Here is a 23,326-nt window from a genome sequence, read left to right as displayed (position 1 = left end):
TCCCTACTTGTTGAGCAGAATCCACTGTAACTGCAGTTCCGACCTTCCTAGGGCTTCAGTGAAAGGTGCTGTTGCTCTGAGTCATGAGGATTCTCTTGAGATTTTTCCTGTGCTGCCATTCCTTGCTTTCCTGATTTTTCTCCTGACTTTCCTGTAACCGGAAGTAGGTATCACTACCTCTTAGGGTATCCAGAGCTCTTTCAGGCTTCTTTCTTCTGTTCAATATGCAAGTCTTTCCATATCCTTCTATTTTTATTTCTACGAGAATGCTTTTGAAAAAAGAGTGGAAAACTGAATTAAAAGTATTTTGGTGCAAAAAAGTTTTAAGTCCATTCATGGTTTTATGATGCTATATACATTTTGATGAACTTTTTGAAGCGTCTTCAGTTGTTATTTTCCTCCATGCTATCTTGCCTGTTTTTAGTGCCAATTCTTAACACACAGTTACATATTTAAATAGTATATTTTTCAGCTCAAAATTACATTTATTTATTTGAAAGGCTGAGTTACAAAGAGAAAGAGAATCTTCCATCTCTTGAGTCACTCTTCGCTCCCCAAATGACCACAATGGTTAGGTTTGGGCCAGGCTAAAACCAGGATTCATCCAGGAACTCCATCCTGGTCTCCCAGATGCGTGGCTGGAGCCCACATAGTTGGGCCATCTTTTATTGCTTTCCTGGGAGCATTATCCAGGAGTTCTAACTAGAAGTGAAACAGTTGGGATTTAATTCAGCACTCCTGTGTGACGCCAGGGTCCCAGACAGTAGCTTAGCCCACTGCACCACAAAGCTGGACTCCTTTCCACATTTAATTCAAGTATGTTAATGTTTTAATTTCTCCCTTCTCTTAACGTAATGTTAAGGACCTTCCTGTTCTTTGAAGATACCTTTAAACCGATCCCTTTTTGTTTTGGAAAACAAATGAATATTATGGAATGTGAATTTTACTGTCAAACGTTAACCGGATTTTTGGTTGTTGGGAAGCAAGAATGAAAAACTGCATTTAATAAGTTAGTTATATGGACATGTGCCCATGTAAAAAGAAATACTATTGAACTATTAACTTCTAGATTACATTTTAGAACATAATTCCCTCTGTTACTTTGTTTGAAAACTTGCTTTAAAAGCAATGATATTTAAAATTTGTTTTTTTCGATTTTTTAATGTTCTGTTTACTTTTCATAAAAGGGAAAGCTGGCACTAGAACATTAGATAAATAACTTGTGGGACCATTTTACTCAGTTGAAGATTTTTTTCTTGGCTTTAATTCCATATAGTGATTATTATATCTAATAATTTATATTCATATTATAAAATATACAATTTCTATATCATATTATTTTTAGATGTAAATTATTACGTGTTTACTCTTAGCTCATTTTTGATGTTCCAGTCATTGAACTTCCAGAAAAGCTGCCATTGACCTATTCTGCTTCACTTTAATTGCTTTCATCATTTTGAACAATTCATGAACATACCTTGAGGCTGCAGTCCTGTAATATCCTGGCTCTTTTAGGATATGTGATTGTGTAGCTCATGTTGTTAAGGCATGGTATTAATTGCAGGAGATTATTTATTTATTTCTCACATCTGAGAGTTCCTTTTGTGGATTCTATGATGGGTTATAAATGCCTTAATCCAAACTCATCATCTTTTCTGTAAAAACTTTGATTTATGTTACAAATCACTTTTTTATGCACTTTCTCCCATGCAAATGCTAATTTATTTTCATCCTTGTAAGTTCACAACAAAAGATGTTTTCATACAACCATTAACCAATAGTGTTGGATTAATAATAGTCGTGTAGTATGTATATATTTGATGCCTAAAAATACAATAAACTAATCTCTGAGAATATCTTAAGTTTTTTAAGATTTGTTTATTTGTTTGAAAGGCAGAGTTACAGAGAGAAGGGGAGAATCGGAGAGAGTGAAGTTTTCTGTTTTCTGCTTCATTTCCCGAATGGTAGAACTGAGCAGTGATGGAGCAGGCGGAAGCCAAGCACGTGGAACTCTCTGCAGGTGTCCCATGTGGGTGCCTGGCGTGCGAGCACGTGGCCTTCTGCTGCTGCTTTCCCAGGTGTAACTGACAAAGCCGGTTCCAATGTTGAGCAGATAGGACTCAAACCAGCACTCATTATGACGTGCTCAAATCTCCCTAATTCTTTTAACAATGTGTATTTTATTTGTTGTTCAGATATCTCTCTAGGAGTTATCTGAGTTTGTAAATATGCATTGCCACAGAATTAAATAACCACTGGATCATAAATTAGCATAGTTATGAATTTCTGTTAAGTCTAATTATTTGATGAATTGCACTGGGAAACAAAGTTGAAATGGAGATAACTAAATAAACATTTACTCTAGCCCAGGTATGCCATTGTTCCTTTTAGAATGCTAGATATTCAGAAGACAATTTCCACTTTTGTCTCCTAGTTCTTTTTGCACCTTTGATAAGGAGAGAACCTTGGGCTGGCTACGTGATACTGATTGCAGTACAGAGTTTCTTATGTATGAATATTTACATTTTCATATTATTCACAGTATTGTAGTTACGTATATTCTTTCTCACTATCTTCCTCCTTTCCTTCCTATCTTGCTTTCTCATATATCAGTTTAATTTTTTTTTTCAATGATTTTTCTGTGTAGACAATATTTTAGGATAGGTCTGTTATTGGCAAAACATCTTTCTTTTCTTCATTTTAACAAGTTCATCTTTAAGATTTTCTTATTTTTCTTGGAAAGTAACATTCACAGAAAAAGAGACAGATAAGTTCTTTCATCCACTGGTTCACTCCCCAAGTGGTCACAATCTGCAGTGGCCAGAGCTGAGCTGATCCGAAGCCAGGAGCCAGGAGCTTCATCCTGGTCTCCCACATGAGCGCAGAGTCCCAAGGCTTGAGCCGTCTTCTACTGCTTTCCCAGGCCACAATCAGGGAGCTAGGGAAGAGAAATGGAACAGCCGGGATCCGAACCTGCACCCATATGGGATGCTGGCGCATGCAAGGCAAGGACTTCAGCCACTAGGCAGGCTATCACACCAGGCCCCTTATTTTTCTTTTATTTTAAAATGTCTGGATTTTGAGTTTCTAAAATGTCGTTTACTTTTTGTATTTATCTGTTGGCTTGAATGGCAGTATGACCTAGAGAGGTAGAGTCAGAGAGAGAGAGAGAGAGAGAGAGAGATCTTTCAACACTCCATCCAGGTCTCTCATGAAGGTGGCAGGAACTTGAGATATTGTCAGTTCCCTCCTAGGCGTGTTGGCCCAAAGATGGCTGAAGGTGGAGGCAGCACTCGGCCTCAGGCGGTCCAGCACTTTAACCTTTCCTGCTGCTCTCTCCTCCTTTTTTCCCTTAAGGCTGTATTTGCTGGTATAAGACACTGAGTAGGAAGTTCTTGTCCTTCAATTATCAAACTGCCTTATCCACTAGCCTTGCAAGTGGTTTCTTGTAAGTAATCATAACTGTCACTTTACTCTGTTCCTCTCCAGCTGTCTTGTTTGGCTACTTTCCCCATTTTTTTGTTTTGTTTTTGTGTTTAGTTTTCACAAGCCATTATGTTTCTTAACATGGATTTTTTTTTTATTATATTCTTTTTGATTTTAAATCAGCGTTTTCAATCTATAACTTCTTATCCCTTAGTAATTGGCAGTTTTTCTGCTGAGTGTTTTTGGACACTGCTCTCTTAATCCTTTCTTTAATGAATGTAATGACAGAAGTGTTAGATCTTTATTGCAGTCCCTGATCTCTGTTTGTCTTTTTCAGTTGTGTTTTCTCTTTGTCTAGAACACATATTCTGCGATTGGGCCTGCCCAGTGAGCTTCCCCCCCCCGCCACTAACTATATTTTTCAGTTCTAAAAACCTTACTGAGACATCTTTTTTGCAGTTAAACTCTATTGACCTTTTTTATTTGATATGTGCTTTTTCTGGTTCTAGCATGAGTGATTTTTGCTTTTCTGAGATTTATTTATTTGTTTGAAAGATAGGGAGGAAGGAAGAGACAGAGAGAGAGAGAGAGAAGCAAGAGAGCTCTTCCGTCCTCTGGTTTATTCTCCAAATGACTCAACCAGTCCAAAACTATGAGCCTGGAACTTCATCTGATCTCCCACGTGGGTGGCAGGCTCCACGTGTTTGGGCCATCTTCCAGTACCTTCTCAGGCACATTGTCAAGGAGTTGAATCGGAAGCATAGCAACTGGGACTTTTTTATTGTAGAACCCTGCCTTCACAGTCAATGGTTTAGTGTGCTGTGAGGCCCAACACTGTTCCCAGTATGAGTAATGTTTTTAGAAATTTAGGAGTTTTTGAGTATTCTTAAGACCATGGATCTTTTTAAAGTAGGTTTTTGACACCTCTCTGTCAGGATGAAGAGGGACATGTAAACTTATTATTGTCAGGTGGGCATATAAGAACAAGTTTCTTGTTTGAAATCCAAGATAGAGACTGCTCAGTGCTGCTGCATCTGAAAGGAATGCCTAGCTTCCTATTAGGCCTCAGCTTTTCGGACTGTGTCACCAGTGGTTCCCATTGGCCTCCGTCTATGTGATAGGAGGAGAGTCACCTTCCCATTGCACCTGCTGCGATACCGTCCCGTTGGGAGGGGAAGATTCATTTCAGTGCTGATGAGTGGGAGTGGAGGCTCTTCATGGAGTCACAGCTGATGGTTGATGTATGTGAATGGCGGGAAGAGGAATTCTTACCATTCAGATTGAGATGTCAAGGATGCCATCCTTGTACTTGTCTGCAAACACCATGGCTAATGGTTGAAGGTCTGAGCACAATGCCTCGGTAGATTCTTGAGTACAGAGGTCGGTGAAATAGGATCATTCTTTCCTGAATGATTATGATCTAAAGGTTCTGTTTTACTAAGCCATGTTCTTCAGTCTTTTGATCAGAGATCAGGTTCTTATTGGGGCTTTTTGTGTACAACTGTTGTTACTTCCCAGTTGTCTCCCTCTTTATAAGCATGAGACCATGTTTACAGAAGAGGTTGCAAAGAAATCCATGAAAGTTCTGACAGTATTTTATTCAACAACCTTCTTCTGAGACTTCTTGTGTTTGTTTTATATATAATGGACAATGGTTTTTTGTTATACTTAGTGAAAAAATAGCTAAAATTTGCCAAGTGCATCTTCCCATTACCATTTATTTTAAAAATAAGTATCTGACCTATTTACTATCCTGTAATGAAGAGTAGTATTTGCTTGAGAACAGCTGATGTAAAGTACTACAAAAAATGTAGGTCATGATGACATAAATAGCTTAGAAGAATTGTTCTGAGGACGTAGTATGCAATTAAACACTTGACAGGCTTTTTATTGCTGATTATTGAACTCAGAGGAGGAAGAATTGGCATTCCTCATAAGTTCTGGGTGATGCGGCTGTGCTGCTGCTCTGGGGACCTTACTTTTTATAATCTCAGTTTTGCTTTTGTTTTTAATGCATAATTGGTGATACCATTAATTTTAAATGATGTTAATGGCATATGTAGTTGCTTTGAGTAAGATTTAAAACTGTGTGATGTATAGTAGCTGTGTAATGGAGACTGTCATATCTAGTAACATGTCATTTAACTTCATGGCATTGTAAATTTCTATTATTCTTTCTGTTGTTGATTTTGTATTATGACTTTTCCTTTGAGGGGATGTACAGTAGCTGTGAAATGGAGACCAACATCCAGATGTGAGGATACAATACAGTATGCATTTCTACTTCCAGACAAAGATGGACTTACAATGAAACTGTTTACTATATCTTGACAATAGGATTCTGAACTCTCTGCCATTGTCCATGCCCACAATGATGGACATATGACTGTGTGAAGAAGTATACTTTAGTAATGATATAGAGGAACTAGGTCGGGGTGGGCAATTGGGGCTGGGATAAGGGAAATACCAGGAGCTTATGGAACTGTATCATAAAACAACAGCAATAATAATAAAATATAAAAAGGTGCACCCTAAAAAATGTGTAAAATAAACTTCAGATAGGATCAAATGTATCTGCAGATATTTATAAACTGACAAAAAAAATTGTTATGTTTTTAATGAAATGGATTTTCCCATTATCCAGTGGTATTGTATGCGACATTTGAGAGGCCAAAAGAGTAGGACATTAAGGTAAATGGTACTCATTTTATTACAAAGAAAAGAATGTAGCAAAAAATCAGAGATATGCTCATCAGCTGATTCTGTGTGAATAAAGCAATGCCTGTTTCATTTAATCCCAGAAAAAGAATATTTGATTGAGTACAATAAGCCATTGTGGTAAGCTTAACATTGGCAAAAGTCTTTTTTAAGACTCAGAGTTGACATCCAAAGCTCTGTTATATTGATCCAAACTAATGATGCTCAACCTGCTAATTAGTGTGTACATCATAATACGTAATACACTCGCCACTAAGTTTCATCCTTTTTGTGTGTGTGCTGTTGAGCTGGTGAACAGAAATGATACTGGAATTACAAGCTGTTTCTATCAATAGTATTATCATTAGTTTAGATGAAGGATGAACCTAGAAATATTTTTCCCAGAAAATGATTAGGAATAAAAAGGAAAAATTTAAATAGTGAAATGTCAGAATGAGGTCTCTCAGACATTCTTCTTGTTACAGAGGTTGTTATAAATGTTAATAAAGAAGCTAGGTTGTGAATATTCACAAATAATGATTCATATTTTGTAGCCTGATATTTCACAGTAATAATGTGTTTTCTTTTCTCTTCCAGCTCTGTTGGCTTAGCAAAGGCAGCTTTAGAAGCAATTAATGGATTCAACCTTTTTGGTAACCAGGTAAGAAATAAAAACATTGGAGGCCAGTGCCATGGTATACCAGGCCAAGCTTCTGCTTGCGAGACCAGCATCCCATATGGGCGCCAGTTTGATTCGCCATTTCAAGTCCCAACTGTTCCACTTCCAATCCAGCTTTCTGCTGGTGGCCTGGGAAAAGAAGCAAAGGATGACCCAAGTCCTTGGGCCCCACTTTGCACCCACATGGGTGATCTGAAGGAAGTTTCTGGCTCCCAACTTCAGACCAGCCAGCTCTTGCCCTTGCAGCCATTTGGGGAATAAACCAGCAGGTGGAGAATCTGTCTCTGTGCTTCTCTCCCTGTAACTCTGCCTTTATAATAAAAAAGAGAATAAATATTTTTTAAAAAATGAAAACTTTGATTATTCAAATTTAAGTTTAGTTAACTTAGCTATTCAGTCATAAATTATTTGCAGGATAGATGATGGGGCCTAGCACCTTAAGAGACTGTGTGCAAAGAGCCTCTACCTGCCATCTGCCCCCCAGCCCTATCCCATGTTAGAGTTCTGGAATTTGTTCCTGTCTCCAACATCCATTCAGCTTTCTGCTGCCCTGAGCCCTACAAGGAAGCAGGTGATGGTTCAAGTACCTGGGTTCCTGCTACCCAGGCAAGAGATGGATGGAGTAACTTGTTCTTGGCTTCGGCCTGGCTCAGCCCTGGCTTTAGTAGGCATTTGCAGGTGAACCAATGTGTTCCCTCTTGCTGTGTCATTCTGCCTTTCAAAGAAATAAAAGCAAATAAGTTTCTGTTAAAATAAAGCAAAAATATAATCAGAATCTCTGAAATTTACGTAATAGCTCATGCCTAAACAGGTTTTCTTTTGAAAATTTCAGTTTTCTAACTAAAAACCATGACTTAATTTTGAAAAAAAAAAAAAACAAACTCTTGAGAGCGCTGTTTTATTTATTAACTTTTCCCTGTAATCTCTTATGCATTTCTTAGGAGTTTCACATTTTTAAGTATTTATTGACATTAGATAACACATTTTTTTTCAGCTGTCTTCAGGTTGCTTATAGTTAATATATATCATTGGATATTTCTTGCAGAGCAACATTTGTGTAAAATATACAGTCGGAGAATTGGACATTTTGATCTTAGTATCGCCCTCAATTCCTATAAACAGATGTCTGAAATCTCATTTTCCAAAGGGATAGAAGGACTAATCAAGCTCTAATCAACTGACCATGGACTGATTTGTCAAGAGAAGGCAATGTAATGTCGAGGCTATCAGTCTGAATCAAAAATGTATCCTAATTTTCTTTAGCATTTTTGTGAAAATTCCCTTGATCGCAGGCAAAATGAGGCTTCTAGCTGATATCATAACTAACCCTGAGCTGTTAAAATCCTAAGTTGATGAAGGTACAGTTTAGGAAGCTACAAGGAAGTATCAAAAAGGGACATAGTTTTTGGTTAGGCAGGGAAAATTTTATATATCTGAGGTCTTGAATTTAATTAGTTTCAAATTGCAATATGGTAACGCAAAGCTCTTTTCCATTTGCACCCCAGCTTCCTCTAGCAGATGGGCTCTAGTTGTATTCAGGGCATGAGAAATGATTATACAGAAGATTAGAAAGAGAACAGTACCTGTTTCTCATCTGGATCCCTAAATGATGACCCTGGATTACTCATTTCCCATGTACATAGATAGATAAATAGATACATATGGCAAGACTAATTGTATTTTTTTAAAAGTAGGAGCAAGAGTTAAGATTACTTTATGCTCTGTATTTCTACAAATGAGTTCCTTGACTTTGATCCATTACTTATGTAAGTTTTAGCTTTCTCATATAACAGAGAGATAATGATAATAGAATCTGATTAAACATTTTCATGCAAAATCAATTTTTTTAACAGAATTATTGCCAAAAAAATCAATATTGTATCTTGCTGCTGTTATGAATGAAGTACTGATAAACTGAAGATGGGAAATTCAGAGTTCGGACTGACAGCCGCCTAAAGAGAGTATCTCAAGGAGAATGAGAGAAATCATGGCATAAACGAAAGTGGTGTAACAAAAATCTGAAAGATACAGGCTTTCTTACGCTACCTTCATTCCATAACAAATAGTGAACTGAGTATCAGCATTGGCTGTTACTCACTAGCGGCCAGCAGTACTTGTAATCTATCACATCCTTTGAAGTACCTGGGTTTTAGTGTATGTTAGTTTCATATCTCTGCATGCATTCCACTACATTTATGCCCTCTACGTATATGCCTAACTCAACTCATCTGTTTTTCCCAGGAAGTTTTTTTTATAGATTTCTCAACTGTAAGTCTAAACCACTGAAAATTGCTTTCTGTGCATCTAAATTCTGAGTTATAAATGTACTGCCAGTATTATTCCTCAGCTAGTTTTTCAGTTGGAATCTTGGATTCATTTGAGGAATTTTAAAAAGTTTTGACGCCTGGGCTCTACCCCCAGGGATTCTGATTTAATTGATGTGGGAGGATGCCTTGGCATTGAGGTTTCTGAAAACTCTCCAGGAATTCTAATATACAGCCAAGGATGAGAACAACTGCTCTAAGGAGAGTTCATTTTGGATCCCTGTTGAGACCATGTCCATTTTCAATGGAGCTTAATAGCAAATGTGTATAGAATTGGCCATCTCTTGATCATTTCAAATAGAAATAATTCCTTAAGCCACAAGAAGGGCTGCTTTACAGCTAGAGCCATTTCCTTTTTCACAGGATAGTCAAAGAATCAATGTCCTAGTTTTACAAATGTCCTTTTATCTTTTTTCCTGATGTACAGAATTGAGGAAAATTTTAGCATTCTTACCTGTATAACAGTAGAAGTAATAATGTTCCTGCTAAACAGTAGCAAATTTATAAGTGCATGTGATTTTTTGTTGTGTCATTCCATGTACTTGAAAGTGTTGTGATCTTAGTTAAACTTTGATAAGAACTGACATAAAGTGTTCTTCATCAAATGGAAACCCAAAGAAACAACCTCAAAACTTGGGAGATTTCATATCATGTGTGTCTTTAGAGTTATTTCTGAAGATTGTGGATACAGTGTTCTGGGGATTGGATCGTGTGTCCTTAAGTGATTTAATTTAGAGCTTTGAAAAAGTGTATGCCCTATTGGTGGTAACTCAGGAGAGGCACAGACCTTTGGAGACCAAAGGTTTCATCTCTAAAATATGAGTCTTCTACCTCAGAGAGTTGAGGTAGCTCTTCTCTCTCTTTTTATTCTTCCAACATTCACCTTGTGTATTATTCAAGAAAATAGCCCTTTGCCTAAAACTATGCATTTTCTACAAACTGTATAATAAAATGGCCTACAATTATAATGTTTAGTTTACCTTAAGACTGATTCGGAGTAGAGTCATGTTAAGAAACAGATACATCTTCTGTTGACGAGATCAACAACATTTCAGCACTATTGAAACCACCTGGGCAGAACCCTCCTCGTGTGTGCTATATTGGGATCCTGGATTGATATTGGGTAGCCAATCCCTATTCCTGGATGCTGGGATGGTTGGCAGGCTGGTTATGGCTTATCTCCTTATCTTCCCTCTTACCCCACCCTCAAAACAGGAAGTAGAACTACAAAGTTTGGAAACAATGTTCACACCCACTTTTCCCTAACCCTTGATCCACCTCACTCTGATCAAGTATGTTAATATCTTAAAAAAAATCCTCTTGTAATCTTCAGTATGGGAATCATGTATTTAATTATTTCAGATCTTTTCTGTATTAATATACTGACAAGTATATACACTTATCAATATTTGACAGTATTTTAATAATATTATTTAAGTAAATCATAGACATAGTAAGCAACATCTCTGAATTTGCGGTTTAAATCTCAGCTCTGCTTTTCTGAGACCCTGATGCTGAGGTTCATTTTTCTTATAGTTTGGGAATCCCTTTAACAATATGTGAGCCGAATTCCCTTTTAAGGAGAGGAACCTGGACTGTGAGAGGCCCTGCTGGAAGCGACTCTTGGATCTAATAGAAAAAGTTACTTGTTTACACACCCGTGCCACCATAACTATGGTGTCGAAGGGGATTCCTGCTCATTCTGGCATGCTGCTTTCCATATTCTGCCAGAAAGCCTGCAGGAACTAGCAAAAAAATCTGACAGTATTTAACATGGCTGGTTTTGCTTCCAGAATAAGAACAGAAATGGTCATGTGGAGTAGATCTACTGACCATTTTCTTATTGTTTTGGTTTTTGGTCCCAAATGAGAACAGCAAGTCCATTAGTCAGTCCCACTGAAATGAATAAAATTAGGAAGAGGAAGATCCAGACAAGCCTTCAAACCATTTTACTTTTCATTTAGACTGTGAGATCAGGGGTCATGGATAATATATATGGGCTTAAAGACCATCTCAAAGTATTTGTTCTGGTCTTGATAATACAAGAAAGAGGTAGTTGGGTCAGTGAGCCCCTTCCTCATTATTGACATTCACGTCCTCATCATGCTGGTCAAGTAGGATACTCATCTAGTGTTTTCACTAGTCAAAAACAGTTAAAGAAACCTAGCTGGGGAATAAACGTTGAGCTGTCAGTCTTAAAATATGTTGTGTACATGGAATGAGGATATTATAACGGGGTTGTGATGATTTTAAGCCACGGTAGAAGAAAATAAAATATCCAAAATTAATCAGGTACTCTGAAGTGACATGTACACGTAAAACACCCTTTCATATTCCTGACTTTGATTGGACAAATCAAGATACTGACAAATGAGCTGATGCCAAAATCTAAACGGTGATGACTAGAGTGATTGCTCATGTTATGCAAAGTATTCAAAGTGATACTGACATCTAGCTTCCTTTGAAACTTGCAGGCCTAAAATTAATGTGCCTGGTGATTTAAAGGAGGTGATAATTAAATCCTTGTTTGTGCTATCCTTTGCTGACTTTCTAAAAACACTTGTTTCTGGATGGATGATTGTTTCGTATTCCCTGGGTAATCTTACCCTTCTGAAAATCTGGACAATAATGCCAAAACTGTGGTATATATTTTAAAAGGGCAGATAAACAATAAAGTTAAGTGACCTTTAAGTTAAAATATGTGAGCACTCTTAGTTTATTTTTCCCTTTGGGCATGTTTCCTGGAGGCTGGCAGAAGAAAACTGAGGCCTGAATAAACACTTCATGAAATTAGATAAATAAACCATTTATGTGTGGCTAGAAAATGCAAGTTGGCAGTTAATGGTAGTTAGATAAGAGAGAGAATTGCCAAATTTTCCATTTCAATTCATTATTTATACAATGTCCCATGTAGATTGCATCTCTTAAAAATCCAGTTCCAGGGTAGCAATTTGGCGTGCAATTAACTTTAATAATTACTGGCCTAAAGATAGATTATAACTCTTAATTAATTTGTGTATTCATGGGCACCTAATGTATTACACTCATCTGTTTTCCTGCTGCTTTGTTCTAACCATCCTACTTCTGTTTTCTCTGAAGTTCCAATCCTAGCTTCAGCTCTCACAATCTCCATAACGTGCCCAAACATCCCTGGGGATGTTGCATAATTACTGTTCTTCCATCTGAGCCATGTGGAGCTTAGCCATGTATTGCAATGTACAGTTTTTCCATTTCTTTGGTAAATGTCTTGTTGAAGATTGTGTGTCACCAGAGTTAGTTCCTTGAGAACACAGGTCGTTGTCAGATCTGGTTTGTTTTCTACCAAGCGAGTGTATGGCACTCTGCTAGCAACAGCTTCTGCTGGAAGCTTTGTGGGACAAGTAAAGAGGCTGGGACTCTAAATGACGAGAAAATTTAGCATCGGTCTGGCTGTTGAGACACATCCTCACCCTCCCCTGTTCATGTATTAATCCACCTGTCAGAGTTAAAGATTTTGGAACTCGATGTTATAAAAGAGAAATCATTCTATTTTAAGAACTAATAATGTTCATGTATGAGCTTGAATTAATAGGAAGTATATCTGATGTGTCTGATGTTTGGATTTAAGGTTTGTTGCTACTGAGTTTTGAAGTTTCAGTCTGATTGGAGATATTTTAGTTTCAGGCTGAAATTGGAATGACATCCAGAAAGTCAAACTGAAGCAGCATGAAATTTATGGTAGTTCTCTTCCTCCCCCTACCCCACACTGTATGCTTTTCTGAATATTCTCTTATAATGAAAGCAGTCTTTGCATTTGCATTTCATTCTGTGCTTTCAAATGCATAGCTCCTCATTAAAGGAAGCCATGTTCACTTAGAATTCTGCTATTGAATGTAGAATCCACTACTAGCTAAATGCTGATTAACCCGATAGGCAGAAACATTGATATCGTCTCTTACATTTTCTTTTTCTTATTAACGATTCAGTTATTTATTTATTTGAAGGAATTATACACACACAAAGATCTTCCAGATGGCCCAATAGTCAGCTCTTTTACCAAAGCCTGGGGCCAGGAGCTCTATCCAGGTTTCCCACATGGGTGCAGGGTTGAGTCATGCTATTTTGGTTTCTGGATCATTAACAGGAAGGTAGGTAAGATGTGGAGCAGCCTGAACTTTAACCAGCACTCATAGGGGATGCTGGCATGACAGGCAGTGGCTTAACCCAGTATGCCACAATGCTGGCTCCAACACTGTCCGTTACACCTGTGCTGCTTGTCAAGTTTTGCTGTTACTTTTCAGAGTTTTTTCAAGCATACGGTAAATTTTATAACCTAGTGATTAAAACATACATTTCTGTATAGGGGTCTTGATTGTAAACCTTTGCTCTGTGTCTATGATACTTTAAACTTTTCTTTTAAAAACTTTACTGAGTAAAGTCAGTTTAATAATGTCTGCATCTGGGGATTAAAGAAGCCATGTGAAGTGTATACCACAGTGCCTGCCTGACACTCAGTAATTGAGACTCTCTTCATCTCTGTCAAGTGCTTTGTCTTATATCCATAGTCCTAGATTATTTTTAAGATTTTTTTTAGTCTGATTATATAGTCAGCATTCTTTATAAGGAGTATATAAATCAGAGTTTGTAAGTCTGAATTAGTTCTTGCTTTGTCTCTTGTCATGGAGGGAAAATATTTGCGTTATAATAATTATCCTTCATTGGTTATCATATAATTAATACATCACATTTGATTCCTCAGAAAATCATGGAAATGGAGAAATATAAGGCAATCTTTTGTGATTATAAAATTAATACATAATGTAACAAATTTGAGAAATACTAAAAATTTGAGAATTACGAGAAGTCCAAACATTCAAAACCTTTTGGAGCCCTACAATCAAATGCAGTCACTATAAAAATATTTTTGAGTTGCTGAATGTTCTGTAAGTCCATTTTCTTAAGGATTTAAGGATTTTTGTTTTTGGTTTTTTTGCAGGGCTGTTCTTGGTCTGTTATATTTGTGGATCTTGATGCTCACAATCGCAACCGGCAAACTTTGTGCTCACTATTACCCAGAGAATCAAGATCTCATGTAAGTTGTTTTCATGATAAATTGATGTGGACTGTCATTTAGGATTTGTGTTTAGTTCTCATTTGTTTCAGAAGAGGGCACCATAAAATGTTAGAGGTCATCCACAGAGACAGAAGACTTGATGGATATCGTCTTATTCTTCAGCCTTTTGAAGTCTTAGAGAGTGAACATTTCTGGAAAAGCTGTTTTGTCTTTTGAGTCTTTTGTAGAACAATAGAAAAACAGAATCATTTTTGAAATAAAGTAGTATCTACCAAAATAAATCATTTTTTTGTCATGGCGTATTTGAAAATTTTGTGGTTTTTTTGGATAAGATTTTTCATGTTCCTGTTTCTCTTCCATTTAATTCCCTTGTATTTTTCATTGGCTGATAAACTTTAATGTGCTTATACTACCTTATTTCAGATTTTCCTAGGAATTATTAGTTTTATTTTACAAAACACTCAAAGTGTAACAATTTAATTATTTTTAAATAGTCATGTTTTAAAAATCCCCAGTGCCTGTGAAACTGTGTCACATATTGCAATGTAATCAATAAAAAAATATATATATAAATTAATGCAAGATAATGATAGAAAAATAAAGCCCAGAGATATATAAGGGTCACTGATTTTAGCATTCATTCACATAATCTCATGGCAACAGTTTTTTTTTAACGTTTTTACATATATACATAATATTTTTATTTTTTGCAGAGCCAGAACACTATTGTTCATAATGATTGGCATTCTGTTTCTGTGAATGGACAGAATATAAATTTTAATGTCTGCTAACTACTTGCCTAATGTTGGACATTTTGTCTTCATTGTTATAGGCTGATTTTTATGAAAAGCCAAATTGTGATGGCAATTAGTGTTGACTTTTTGCATGCAAGTGTAACTATTTTGGAATTTGAGTCCAGTGTTAAGTAACGGAAATACTTTATCAGTGAATACAGTTTTGTTTCCTTTGTAAGGTTTATTGAAGCTTGCTATAGCAATGTCTGTCAGGCCCTTGGAGCAGAGCAAGCTCACTGTCAGTTACCTACGCTATCTGACTTTTCATCTCTGTGCCCTTCCTTGGGCTGCATCCATAGAGTGCCACGGCAGGTACTCACCCTCCTTTTCTTAACGTCCCCAGAACACAGATGCTGCTCTCCTCCCTTGTATCAGTTATCCTGCATTTGCCCTGGATGATGATGTTCTGTTTAACCAGACACTTGATAAGGTCATTAGAAAATTGAAAGGAAAATATGGATTTAAGCGCTTCCTGAGAGATGGCTACAGGACTTCACTGGAAGATCCCAACAGACGCTACTACAAACCAGCCGAAATTAAGGTATCAAAAGCTATTCCATGGATTGGCATTTAGCCTGATGTTTGTGGCACTTGTTAAGATATCTGTGTTCCACATCAAAGAGTTTACAGTGATGGTTTGATGGCTGCTTCAGCTACTGACTCCAGCTTCCTGCGAATATAGAGCCTGAGAGACACCAGTGATGGCTCAAGTAACTGGATTCCTGTCACTCATGTGGGAGACCTGGATTGTGCCCACCTGTTGTGGATAATGGGGATTAAGTCAGCAGGTGGGAGTGGTCTCCAGTTTTCTTGCTCTCTCTCTCTGCTTGTCAAATTAATGAGTAAATAAAAATTTTAAAAATTCCACATGGCTGGGACGGCAAGTCTGAGCAAAAGTACACATTTAGGAGGCTGGCTTATTGACTTCTATATTCTGACTCTGCCAAAATAGCAGTCATGGTCTTGAAGTAAATTAAGTAACTTCTTTGATCAGTATTCTTCATTGGCAAAATACTGGTATCTACAGCATAAGATTCTTGTGTTGATTAACTGACTTAATATAATGTATGAAAGGGCTTAGACCAGTGGTTGGCACATGGTAAGTTTTCAAGGTTAGCTTTTATTACAGGTGCAGCTCATTTGCTCCAATTGGGCCATATTGATTAACTTCATGAACAGTTTTTCTATTGAATATCCAGACATTTGCCTGTCTGCCCTATAAATTTTTCAAAGAACAGATTTTTTAAATTTTGGTTAACAAAAATGAGATTCATCCTTAAGTTTTCATGGAAAATATATATTATGAATAAACTGCATAGATTTTTTAGCACCAAAATGAATGTTTTTTAATCTAGTTTTTGTACTTTTTTTAAGTACTCAGTATCTGTTTGTTACCCATATTTCAGTTCATTAAGAAATTGTCTCATTAAAACTGATATTCAAGGGCCTGGCAGCGTGGCCTAGCGGGTAGAGTTCTCGCCTTGAACGCCCCGGGATCCCATATGGGCGCCGGTTCTAATTCCGGCAGCTCCACTTCCCATCCAGCTCCCTGCTTGTGGCCTAGGAGAGCAGTTGAGGACGGCCCAAAGCTTTGGGACCCTGCACCTGCATGGGAGACCTCTGGGAGGCCTCAGATCCGCACAGCACCGGCCCGTTGCGCTCACTTGGGGAGCGAATCATCGGAGGGAGGATCTTCCTCTCTGTCTCTCCTCCTCTCTGTATATCTGACTTTGTAATAAAAAATAAATAAATCTTTTAAAAAAAAAAATCCCTGATATTCAGGCTCAACACAATGGCTCAGTTGCTAATTCCTCGCTTTGCAAATGCCAGAATCCCATGTGGGCACAGGTTCATGTCCTAGCTGCTCCACTTCCCATCCAGATTCCTACACCCACATCGGAAACCTGAAGGAGGCAACTGGCTCCCAGCTTTAGATTGGCCTAGCTCCAGCTATTAAGGCCATTTGGGAGTGAGCCAGTGGAAGGAAGATCTGTCTTTCCTTCTCTCTATAAATCTGCCTTTTAAATTAAAAAAATTTAATCTTAAGAAACGACTTCATTTAGACAGCAGTCTTTACAGTATGGCTTTCAAAGTATTTAGTTTTAGAAACATATTTCAGAAGCGTTGTACTGCTACCTTCAGGTTTATGTTAACCACTTTTAAGCTGTCCTAAAAACTGTTACATGCCCCCAAAATTAATCGTCTGTGACACTGCTATAAGATTTTTGCTACAGTGGAACAGATTGAAAATTACTTTTGTAAGCATGTTCACAACTTTGAATCACTCACTGAGGGTAAGTAGTGTGTGCATGAGTCGGTAGATAGATAATATTGAGGCATCAGTAGACCTTGTAATTTGTTTGGCAGTTAACATTCTACTTTTCTAAAATTCAGCAGGCACTTAGGTGTTCTAGACAGCTAGATGAGCTATTTATTGTTTAATTTCACAGTTGATTATAATTTTGGGGCATTTGGAACCAATTTTATTACATACATGTTCCAAATTTTACAGTAGCATTGTTAACTATTTGTTAGGTTGGGCACAAGATGGACTTATCTCTGAAATGACTTCAAGATATTTCTTCTCTAGTTACTTCATTACCTGAGCTGACTTACAACACATTTTAATTATACCTCCTGCAACTTCCATCATGTATACTTGTAACTTTGCGTCAGTACAACAATCACCTGCTATGCCACTAAGCATCTCAAGGTGCCACCCCAAACCCGGGACATCCATCTTGGTTCATCTTCATCACCGCTTTCGCTGCTTGTCAGTTCTTCTGTGCCAGGAACTTTAAAGCATTTTTAACTTTTTTTCTTTTTTTAAAAATTTCAAATTACCAGCATTTTCCTCTTATTTCCTGCTCGATAGCAGGAAATATTTCTACATGGCTTCTTCTGCATTTTTCCTATTCATACTTATCTCCACACCCCTTGTCTTACACATGGTGCTCTGTTTTCTTCTTTACCAGGCTACATATGTATTCCATCATATTCTTCCTTACTTTCCTGGGAATCTCATTGAAGGTTAGTTTCTTTCTTTAATAGATGCATGGCCATCTCTATTTGTTTCTCTCTTCTCTGCGCTTCCCTTCTATTTTACTCCTCCAACTTAGCTTCTTTAGCATAAGTACATTGGGGCATATCATTAAACAAGCAAATAAAACCCCCTCATATTCTTACTTACTTTCCTGGGATTCTCATTGAAGGTTAGTTTCTTTAATAGATATATGGCCATCTCTATTTGTTTCTTCTCTGCTTTTCCCTTCTATTTTACTCCTCCAACTTAGCTTCTTAAGCATAAATACATTGGGGCATATCATTAAAGAAGCAAATAAAACCCCCTCTCAACTCCTTTTCCTATCTGCCTCCCACTGTCTTTCTCCTTGAAGCCACCTTTCCAAAAAGTGTGGTCTACACTTCGTGTGTTGGTTGCCTCCAGCTCACACTTGTTCCCTATGGTCTGGCTTTTCCTCCCAGCATTACCCAGGTAATCCATTTAGGTTACTGGATACTGGGGGTGCGTTTCTGACCTTATGCTACCAAATGACTCCTTGGCGTGGAATGTGTGAACCAAGTCTTCTCTTTTGGAACACTCTGTTGCCATGACCTATTCCCTCCGTAGTTCTCACTCACTTCCCTTGTCCAGTCTCCTTTCCTCTCCTGCCTCCTGTTACACATTGCTCTTCCCCAGGCCTCCATCCTCAGCCCAATTGGCCTTTCATTTCATTCCACTTATTCCTGAATCATCCCTCTGAGTGCCCTACCCATGGCTGCAGCTGCCTTTTGCCATCTTTACTTAAATGCCCTACAGTCTACCTGTATCAAACTTGACACTCTTCTGCCTGAGTCCCAGACCTGAGAGTCGTTCTAGGCTGCCTCTTCTAGCTCACATGTCTGTCATTCACCCATGCTGGCTGGCTTACCCCCAGCCCCATGAAATCAGGCTTCCTTTTTAAAAAAAAATTTCTGTTTTTTAATTTTTTTATGATATAATTCTGTAGCCTTAGGGCTCTCCCATCCCTCCCTTACTATCTCCCCTACTCCCCCCCTGATTTCCCTGTATTACCACAATTCTATAGTCCTTCAACAACTGTCAGAATACCAGAATGAAGGCTAGAATATTTAGCCACCTGAAAATCCCCTTTGGTGACACTTGGCAATTTCTCCAGACATTTTTGATTATGAGAACTTGGTGGGTGCCGCTGACATCTCTAAAGAATGTGGTCAGGAATCCAGGACAGCCCTTGCCCACAGCAAAGGTGTATTTGGCCCCAAAATATCAGTTGTACTGAAGTTGAGAATCCCCAATTCAAGTAATCGTCTTTTCTCTCTAGATTGCTCTGGTAACCTTACAAACAATTTGTTTACTTCTTACCCTACAGCTCTCTTCACTACTGCCAGCTGTCTGCCAAAACAATTAAATCTAATGAATAAATCTTACCCTGCTCAGCATTCCTCAGTCACTGTTACTTCCAGTCAGTCTCAGCCTTTATGCTTGGCCTGCAAGCCCTCTGACACAGCTGGCCCAGCCTGTCTTTTGTGCTTTAGTTTTCACTCCTTTTCTCTGCATAATCCAGAGATACTGAGTTGCTGGTACTATCCTGAATACACCTGATGTCTCTGCACATGTGTAAATCGTACTGTTATTGCTGTGTGTCAAGTTTTCTTGTCTTCCCCAAGAAGTCCATCCAGCATTAGTGGAAACATCTTTGCTACAAACTTCCCAACCCCCAGGAGAGGTTCACATGTTCCATTTTGTATGTTTCTGATAGACTATGTGCAGTCGTTTGGTACTGCTGGCCTCCCCGCTAAGCTGTGAGCTCTTGAAGGCTCTTGGCTTTTGTCTTCATAGCTCTCTGTCCAGTCGACACCAGGCATTAGTAGATAGTAATTACTTATTGATTGACTGCTCAAGGATGAATTGAATTAATGAGCTTTGGCAAAATAGGATCCTAAGAAATTTTAGGAATAACAGTATACTTATAAAATCAGCTGAATTTTAAAATATTACTCTAAATAAATCATTTCCATACACCTGAATTGTAATTTTTCTGATTTGTTAGGGGAATCCTAATGTTTTGTTTTCTGTTTTAGCTGTTTGATGGCATTGAATGTGAATTTCCCATATTTTTCCTTTACATGATGATTGATGGTAAGTGAGCTTTTACGTAGAATTAAAGCTATGGGGTATAAGTTACTCAGAGAAGAAAAATAAATATGACTTCTTTCAGTTAGCAAAATAAACTGTACTTCAATAATGCTTACTGCTCTGCATTTCTATATGGTTATGATTTCCTAGTGGGTATTAAATTATTAAAAAGTTTAAGAACACTCTGAAATATTTAAAAATGATACTGTATACTCTAGAACAGAGATCATCTGATTAAAGCTTAGTTTTCAAATTTAATTGCTAACAAGACTTTCTAAAAGGAATTTCTTGGAAATTTCTTGAATTTCTTGGAAAACTATCACACACATTCGCATAACAGTTTTAGTTTTACTCTTTAGTTTTGTCTTTTACATGGAACTGATGTAATTATAACTGGGCTAATAGATTTTTCTGTGGTAAAATCTTTGCAATGCTTATTCAACTCAGTTGCTAATGGGCTTTATATTTTATTAGGAGTTTTTATTTTTTTTTTTCCTTCTTACATTGTTTTCTTTCTTTCTTTTTTTTTTATTAATTACATTGCATTATGAGACACAGTTTCATAGACTCTGGGATTCCCCCAGCCCCTCCCTGTACCCTCCCCCCATGGTGGATTCCTCCACCTTGTTGCAGTATTACAGTTCAGATTCAGTCAAGATTCTTTCTTTGAAAACATATGCCAAGCATAGAGTCCAACATCTTATTGTCCAGATAAATTCAACGGTTTCCTGGGGAGACCATCTCTGGTCTGAAGGTAGAGCTGGCAGAATATCATCCCGATCAATTAAAAGCCCCAACATAACATCAACAACAACTTACCACAACATTATGGAATTAATTGACATGGTATTGAGTAACCAATATGTTAAAAAATGCAAGTTCTTAACCACATCCTGTGACTACTTCATTGACATTTCAATTTTAGTTTATATACACAACCGGCTGCTATACACCTTAAAATGGCTATAGGGTACTATTCAGCTCTCTCGGGTCTATTTTCTTTTTAGTATTTAGCAGTTTATAGTGTTGAAGCATAATTTTGCTGAACTTGGCAGATTTTAGGATAGTCTAAACTGGCTTATAACTCTAACAGGGCATATGTCAACAGTTGAGGTGCAGAACAGTGTTAGGAGGGGTGTGCAGAGAAATCTTCAATACCCTAGTGAGGAGTAACTAATTTTTGTGTCCCACCTAGTAAGGGATGTGTGAGTCCACGCTGACCATTTCCTGTCTGGTTCCAAGCTTTCCTTGTTGTTCTCTGTCTATTCCAATTTGTGTGTGTGTGTGTGTGTGTGTGTGTGTGTGTGTGTGTGTATGTGTGTGTTTGTGGGGGGCTCCGGAGCAACCCTGATGGTCATTGTAAGAGAGGGTGGGGATCCAAAGTTGGAACTAAGTAAGGACAAGAGAAAGCTCCTCTCCCGAGTCCTGAAGGAAGTTTACTGTTCTTCTGTTTCTGTGGTCCGCTCAGGGCTCCTGACTGTTGTTCCGATGACCTTGGATCCTGCAAGGAAGGATTTGGGCTTCTTCCATCCCGTGTGGTAGATCCAAACAGGGGTGGGTGAGCTCAGAGTTCTCGGCCTCTGAAGGCACTCCAATTCCCTGTGGTCTCCTTGGCAGTTGGGATGTCATCCTTGGTGCACGTACTGATAGTCCTTGGTGAGGATCTGGGAGTCTCCAGGGTTGCGATACGTGCCTCCTCCTGTCCACCTGCTCCACTCTGTGCATATGACCTCCCGTTAAGAGGTTGTCAGGATCGCTCTTGTTTTCCCCTGTATATCTTTGTAGTTTTACTATTGTCTAATGCTGATTCGAGTCTTTTGTCTATGAGTTACCTGTTATGTTACTGATAGGTTATACTTCATGTCTTCCTCACACATTCTAAGGAGTTGGAAGATTGCTCAGTTGCTAATGGGCTTTATATTTGACTTTTTAGGAGTTTTTAGAGGCAATCCCCAACAAGTAAAGGAGTATCAGGATCTTTTGACTCCAGTGCTTCATCAGACCACAGAAGGTACAGTCTTTTTTCCTGCCAACATTTCCTTACTGTCCTTTTGACATGTATAAAAGAATCCTGCATAAAATACTACACTTTGTATTGTATCGAAATATTGGATGTGTCTTACCTGACATTATAAAGAATAGTCTGCATTAAGTTGTTGGAATTTTTTTAAAGGAAGTCATTAGACAAGGATGGGGATAAATTCAGGAGTTCATGGTTATAGTAATTCTAAGGTAATTGCCAAGTGGGCAATGTTTTTTCATCTGCTTCTTATTTGTAAGTTCTTTCTTTTGTAGTTTTACAATAATATTATCTAGGTCACCAAAGATGCCATGGTAAGCCAAGTGTTTCCTGTCCTTAGAGAGGCTCCAGTCTGGCCTAAAGTTACTAGCATTACAGAGAACATTTAACCTCATCTTTGGAGTTGCTTCTAGAACATTTGGCATTTTGTTTGCAATGCCTGTTGTGGTCCTAAAATGTCATTTTTTGAGGGTTGAATTAATATTTTATAAGTGATCACAATGCTGAATTTAATAAGTAAGGTCAAAATGCACAGTTTTATGAGTGAGAGTACATTGATTTCTTTCCAATACCAGCAGCGACTATTAATGGAAAATAATTGATGTTCCTGTGTATCTGGAGAAGTAATTCTCAATGGAGCTCCAAAGATGATGTACTAGATATCATTGGGGTTTGGAAATGGTAAAAGTGTAAGAATATATTCTCATGAGTAGACATCTTTGAAGGAAGTTAAAATTGATAATGTGATTATTAAAACAAAACAAAGAATGTTTTGATGAACACAATATAATGTGTAACCTGCAATCATATCCTTGGAAATATTCCTTTGTTACATGCTGTTTGTTATATTCTTTGGGATTCTCCACAAATATCTTAAACACTTCATAGTTAGTCTCACCCTTTTGAATGTTTATAATTCTAAAAGTTGTGGATAAACATTGAATGCCAAGAAAATAATAATTTTAAAAGTCAATTATGTATCTGTTATCACAGCATGAAATAATAATACAGTGTTCTTTGTAACTCATGTAACATATGAAATCTTTTGTATTCAAAAGTAGATTATGATGCCTTTGAGGCAGGGTGGATGAATGGATGGAGAGAGACACACAGATAGCTCACCTACGGCAGAAAATCTGATATGTGGTAAACACTAATAATATAATGTTATAACCAAT

The 23,326-nt window shown here is 37.7% G+C and overlaps 1 protein-coding gene across 4 annotated transcripts in view; it reads left to right on the top strand.

The window, feature by feature from the left end:
- The window catches only part of PHKB (phosphorylase kinase regulatory subunit beta), a 229,900-nt gene that overhangs the window by 95,698 nt on the left and 110,876 nt on the right, over positions 1-23,326 (top strand). For all 4 annotated transcript variants that reach the window (XM_058674472.1, XM_058674469.1, XM_058674471.1 and 1 more), the window contains 5 exons: positions 6,721-6,784; positions 14,102-14,197; positions 15,317-15,514; positions 20,074-20,131; positions 22,062-22,139. In XM_058674472.1, coding sequence (XP_058530455.1) covers positions 6,721-6,784; positions 14,102-14,197; positions 15,317-15,514; positions 20,074-20,131; positions 22,062-22,139 — 494 coding nt within the window. The remainder of the gene's footprint in view (positions 1-6,720; positions 6,785-14,101; positions 14,198-15,316; positions 15,515-20,073; positions 20,132-22,061; positions 22,140-23,326) is intronic.

Source organism: Ochotona princeps, chromosome 16 (assembly GCF_030435755.1).
Source record: "Ochotona princeps isolate mOchPri1 chromosome 16, mOchPri1.hap1, whole genome shotgun sequence".
Classification (NCBI taxonomy): domain Eukaryota; kingdom Metazoa; phylum Chordata; class Mammalia; order Lagomorpha; family Ochotonidae; genus Ochotona; species Ochotona princeps.
The sequence above is the reverse complement of the archived record's forward strand: the minus strand, read 5'-3'. Positions and strand labels throughout refer to the sequence as shown.